Source organism: Epinephelus moara, unplaced genomic scaffold (genome assembly GCF_006386435.1).
Source record: "Epinephelus moara isolate mb unplaced genomic scaffold, YSFRI_EMoa_1.0 scaffold1141, whole genome shotgun sequence".
NCBI classification, from domain to species: Eukaryota; Metazoa; Chordata; class Actinopteri; order Perciformes; family Serranidae; genus Epinephelus; species Epinephelus moara.
This window is the reverse complement of record NW_026078600.1, coordinates 1-6,577: the sequence shown is the minus strand read 5'-3', so window position 1 is coordinate 6,577 and position 6,577 is coordinate 1. Positions and strand designations below refer to the sequence as shown.

General features: G+C 39.8%; 1 protein-coding gene across 1 annotated transcript; it reads right to left on the bottom strand.

The window, feature by feature from the left end:
* Positions 1-66: 66 nt before the first annotated feature.
* On the bottom strand, positions 67-4,432 carry LOC126386942 (rho GTPase-activating protein 32-like; the record flags this gene model as incomplete). The annotated part of the gene is made up of 4 exons (XM_050039515.1): positions 67-151; positions 392-483; positions 3,354-3,459; positions 4,319-4,432. Coding segments are annotated over 4 exons (397 nt in total), but the record flags the coding sequence as incomplete, so codon positions are not given.
* Positions 4,433-6,577: the final 2,145 nt, after the last annotated feature.

The window sequence follows — 6,577 nt, the reverse complement described above, 5'->3', positions numbered from 1 at the left end:
AGACAGAATTACTAAACATAGTAACTCTGCTGCAGAGGTCACAGTGTGAGTATTTCCAGGGCTCACCTGAACGTTGCCAAAGTCAACAGTCTCATAGTGGAAATGGGCGCACTCTGCCAACCTAGGGAAGTGACCTCTGGGGAACGTCAGCCTTTAAAAAAACACACAGCACAACAGCCCCTGATCAGTATTCAACACACTGACACTGTGATGGAGAGAAAAGCAAAGCGAAAAGAAAGAAAGATTAGGCCTATGTGTTAGAGATGCAGCAGGCTGACTCGTCTGTCTGTGCTGCCACCCATCATTTTATAGGTCCTCATTTCACTGGCCTGGATAAGAGCCCTGTTTTACAGCCCATAATAGCAGCAACACTGTCACAGGGAGCACCTACTTCTTCATGTTCTTGACCTTCATGCTAGCCGTGCTGACGCAGGAGCGCAGGAGGGGCTCGGCTGGGTGCTCTGTGATTTCATCAGTCCTCACCTGCCAAACAGAGAAAGGAGACATCTGTAAGTGTCAGTCAGTCACAGGATGACTGATGGAGAGGCGATTACAGTCAAGAATGATTATGTTGGTCACTGTAAAATGGCGGTTGTAAGACACGGAACACAAACTTAGATGTCTGGTATTAAAATATGAGAACGCTATCATATACCTTCAACCCGTGCTATGTTATTTTGAGCCAATATTAAGCTTTACTATGTCATGTTATGCTATGCTGTTATTTTTTTTTTTTTAACCTTTATTTAACCAGGCACGTCATTAAGAACAAATTCTTATTGGCGGCCTGGCAAAAGGCAAGAGCCGCTTGAGGAGAAGGGGACAGGGATTAGAGGGGTATCGAAGGATAAAAGAAACAGCAACACATACAACGTGCACCACATAAGGGACAAACAGCATAAAGTGGCTAACAGAGAGCAGCATCACGCAGCACAGCAACAACAAAAATATCGCACACACGCAGCAGAACGGACAATGCAACATCAGCAAAAAACAAAACAAGCAATGCAACAAACAACAACAAACATACAAACAGACAACAACAAATAGCAAGACAGACTGGCAGAGCAATAACAATAGTAGCAGGAACAAGAAGCATACAATGAGCAAACAGAAGGCAGCCGACAGTTATGTTATATCATGTATTCTTTTGCTTATATATGCAATGCTAAGCTAGTGCTAGTTCATGCTTATGTTATGTAATGTTATGCTGGGCTCAGTGTTACATTATGTCATGTTTTTGCTTATATATACAATGCTAACCTAGTGCTATCTCATGCTAATGTCATATTATGCTCCTGTTTTGCTATGCTATGCTTTGCTATGTTTTGCTTTGTTATGTTATTCAATGCTAATATTAGTTTATGCTACTGTTATGTTAAGCTATGTTATGTTATCCAATGCTAATAGCATCTTATGCTATTATTATGTTAGCTATGTTAAGCTAAAATAAGCTAAAATAAGCTAAGCAATGTTAAAATACATCACGTGCTGGGCTAAACTAAGCTAAGATAAGCTAAGTCAAATCAAGTCAAGTCATGCCATGTTATATTATGTTATGCTAATATTATCTTATGCTACTGCTATCTTAACCTATGCTATGTTATCCAATGCTAATATTATCTTATGCTACTGCTATGTTAAGCTATGCTATGTTATCCAGTGCTAATATTATCTTATGCTACTGCTATGTTAAGCTATGCTATGTTATCCAATGCTAATATTATCTTATGCTACTGCTATGTTAAGCTATGATATGTTATCCAATGTTAATATTATCTTATGCTACTGCTATGTTAAGCTATGCTATGTTATCCAATGCTAATACTATCTTATGCTACTGCTATGTTAAGCTATTCTATGTTATCCAATGTTAATATTATCTTATGCTACTGCTATGTTAAGCTATGCTATGTTATCCAATGCTAATACTATCTTATGTTACTGCTATGTTAAGCTATGCTATGTTATCCAATGTTAATATTATCTTATGCTACTGCTATGTTAAGCTATGCTATGTTATCCTATCTTATGCTACTGCTATGTTAAGCTATGCTATGTTATCCAATGCTAATACTATCTTATGCTACTCTCATGTTAAGCTATGTTATTTTATTCAATGCTAATATTATCTAATGCTACTGTTCTGTTAAGCTATGTTATGTTATTCAATACTAATATTATCTTATGCTAACGTTACTGTTCTGTTAAGCTATGTTATGTTATCCAATGCTAATATTATCTTATGCTACTGTCATGTTAAGCTATGTCATGTTATTCAATGCTAATATTATCTCATGCTACTGTTGTGTTGTGTTAAGCTATGCTATGATTTTCTATGCTAATATTATCTTTTGTTACTGTTATGTTGATATGTTATTCAGTGCTAATATTACCTTATGCTACTGTTATGTTAAACCATGTTAAGCTAAATTAAGATAAACTATGTTAATCTAAGTTAAGCTAAAATAAGAATAAGCTGATAAATAAGCTATCTAGGTTAAGGTAAACTAAGCTAAGGGTTCAAGTCAAGTTAAGTCAAGTTATGTTTTGTTATGTTATGCTAATATTTCTTTGCTATGTTTATGTTATGCTAGGTTATATTACAACACGTATATTATGTTAGTAGGTCAGGCCATGTCATTATTTATAGAGATAAAACTGTAAACATCAAGGTTGCTCTTAAGACGTGTGTTTGTCTATGATGTATTGTATTATTAATATTGGCAATGTTTATATCTTTACTGTTTGTTTATCCAACTTGTAATACGGTTAGATTGTTTGTGACTGGTGCGCAGGATGATGTTGAATTTGAAAATAAAAATTAGCATGTATAAATAAAAAACTAAACACATGCAAACAATATCTACTGTACTTAGAGCACAACTGAAAAGCTTTGTCACTCATCCAAGGCTTTAATTCTACACACAGGAGAGTAGTGTCCTCACAGAGGTGAAGATGAAAACAGACCGCTCTGGAGGATATTTACATAAAACTGGAGTAACCAGTAGTAAACTGAATGGGAGAGATTATGACATCACTTGTCTGTGACAATATTGTCACAGCACTTTTACCAAAGCATTTCTCGAACATGCCACCTCACTCTCAACCTAATTATGAGACATTCTCAAATGTAGCTTTACACCTGTTCACACCTTCATCACTGTGATGACTGACACATCTCACATGTGTGCCATATGACCTCGGTGACACCATGTTGCGGTGACATGGTGTGAATCACCTACACAATTATTGCAGCCTCATGGGAAAAGAATGACAACGTGTCCCTTGGTGTGTGTTCATGTATTTGTTTGTGTAAGTGATGAGTCAGAGATGTGTGTGTGGGCGTGTACCATGGCAGTGGATGTCTCCTGTGGCTGTTTCTCTTCTGGAGGATTATTGTTGGTGGCTTGGGGTAAGGCATCGTCTTTGTCCAGGTCAGTAGATGGTAGAGCATCTCTGCAGAGACAGAAAGAAATGAAACACAAGAAAGGAGGTATTTATGATACTAACATCCATGTAGTCTGGGGCTTACAAATAAGACATGCAGTTTTTTGAAAGTACACCAGAGGGAGCAAGTGGGGGAGATGAATTTACAATATGTGGCTTGGGCTCAAATCATGACATTGCACCAGCATGGCTCAAACTACATGTACTAGGTCTGTGGTGTTTGAACCTCTAATATTCAGAGGGAAAGGCATGAATAAAACATAAAAAACAACCATCTTTTCCAATCAGATTTAGATGGGAAAAAATGGCAGCATCTTTCACTACACTAGGGTCAACAGAAACCATGGTGTCTTTTGTATGTGCTCAGGAAAGCAAAGCTTGACTATTCACAGGGCCATAAAGGCAATCCACCCACAAGGGAGTGCTTCACAAAACCTTCACTTGAAATGTGACTCAATGTGCTCGGGAGTGGAGGGTGAGGTTCATTCAGCTCAACTTTTATGAGCAACAAAGACAGGGAGAGAGAGACAGGCCTTGGATTTGTCACAGTGATTCAGCGTGATGAGATCAGGACATGAGGCACAGGACACGGACACACGGTGTAATTTAATGTGATCCACCCTGACAGAGCTAATTATATAGACACAATGTAAAATCATAGGAAATACAGTGAGCTTTGGAACTAATGGAGCTTTAAACAGGGACAGTTTTCCTCTGTCTGTCTGGGAGCAGGGTCATGTCTCAGTCTGACCATTTACTCTACTCCTACTTAATTCATCTCATTCAAATGCAAACACACATGCCTCTATGTGGTTTTACATAATTCTGTTCAGCTTACATTAAAATCAGAAAAAGAGAAGTAACTCACCCCTCAAGGACGTCACTACTTCCTGGTTCACCCTGGGGTCCTGAGGCAGCATTTTCAATCACCGCGGCAACCACACATCCAGCCTCCATGATGCTGCCTGACTGCAACAGCCCGCTGTAGAGAACGGGAGGGAAAGCAGAGAGCGGGGGAGCGCGGTTAGAAGAACATGGGAGGAAGAGTCCAATGCTATGAAGCCGCCAGACGGCAACCCACTTGAGGCTGCAGTGTGTGCGACTCTCAAGGCTACGATCCACAGAGCCCAGACTGTAATCTGCGATGACATCATGCTACTGTGCCGGGAGCTGCCTCAGTGATAATGCATGTCAGGCTGCACATTCAAAGGATGCTTTCACGAGAACATCAGCTTCTTTTTAGCATAGCACTGACAGGTTTTAGCTGGAAACAAAAACATACTCATATCTTTGTCAAGGAAATGTCAAGATTGTTACAGCAGCTTCAGTCCATGTCCCTGAATAACATCTGCAGGTTTAGGGTCGTTGATTTGAATATATTTCTTGTGCTTTTTTCATTAGGTAAACAATTAAAACTTAGTCTAGAACATTGGGTTTTTGCCTGAAATGAAAATCAGCCCGTTATGTAAAGCATTGTTTTAGAGAAAAAAATTTGGACCAAATACCACTCTATTGATATTGTTGTAATATTTACACACTGAAATTTTTGATAAATAATCATCAGTAATGTAGATATGTGACTAAGTGGATAAAGGTAAATAACAAAACAGCTAGGACAGGCTGGTAAAGTTCAGTAAATTACATCATTTTACTGTAATGCAGCCTTTACAGGTAAAGACAACCAGGAAAAGACTTGGGCCAATCCCAATTCTCTTCCCTTAACCTTACCCCTTGGTTTCAAGTGCACTCGCCAGATAGATTCCCCTCAACAACGAAGTGGTAGTGTTGAGAGGTAGGGAATTTAACCTACGAATTGGGATGCCACGTCATGCAAATTAGCATAACAGATGTTCACCTACGTCACGCGTATCGTCAACGTAGGCGTCTTGCACTCATTTCCAAAATGCCGGCTCCAGTGGTTGTATTGCCTATTTCGTTGGCTGTCTTCATCCTTCTTCGTTTAACAAATCAACGGAGAAGAAATGCAGCAAACAAAAGACGCCTTCGCTGCCTTTTCCTCCTGGTCGATTTGTTTCAGGTATGTTGTTTTAAAAAAAGAAGAAAAAACTTGCCTGGCTGGATAGTTTCGCAAGGCGTCCTGGGAAATTCAATCTCCCCTCAGCTGAGATGGGTGTGCATCGCATGGCCCTTTAAATTAAGTGGGGATTTTAAGGGGTGAAAAGTTTGGGACACCTTAGCCCTTGTTTTTGCGCGTCCCCGCGAATTTTGCGGGGAAGTGTGAGTATTGGGACGGACCCATGTATAACATGAAGATTCAACATCTAAGACGATATTTGGTCTCATATCATGATATTGATATAATATTGATCTATCGCCCAGCCATAGGTTCGTATTTGTTAACCAAACACAGTAAGTTCGCACCCCGCGGTCAATCCCAGCTTTCTCTCAAATTATTCAAGGTTATGCTGCCATTTTCTTACTCTTTCAACAAAAACTTAAATCTCATCTTTCTACATATAAATTGAATAATCTGAACATTGGTCAGATCTTGTTTTTGCACTCATGGAGATGTCAAAAGCTCTTGGATCTGGGGCGTCGGTGGCTTAGTGGTAGAGCAGGCGCCCCATGTACAAGGCTGTTGCCGCAGCGGCCCGGGTTCGAGTCCAGCCTGTGGCCCTTTGCTGCATGTCTCTCCCTCTCTCCCCCCTTCATGCTTCACTGTCCTGTCGATTAAAGGCAAAAAATGCCCTTAAAAAAAAAAAAAGCTCTTGGATCTATACACGGTAACAAGGTCCAAAAAACCCCACTTTCACTGTGTGTCAGCTGGTTTTACATAAATTCATTAACTGCAAACCTGCATCGCTTAAAGGTACACTATGCAGGATAGTCGGTTACTGTTTGTAAGCACACTCACCAGCAAGAAAATGTAAAAGCCAATGCCAGATTCATTCTCGTTTGGCATTTGGCCTTGCTGTATTTGCATTTATTTCAGCGCTGTGTCTCTTGGAGGCCTGCCGCTTATGGTCTGGCACCTGGTTGCTACCTTTTTATAAAGCCTCAATCTCAGAGGGATTACTTCTGTATAAGTCTACACATTGTTTGGGAGGAAAATCCTGCATTGTACATCTGTAGCTTTAAAATTACTAAAGTGGGTCCTGCATTATTA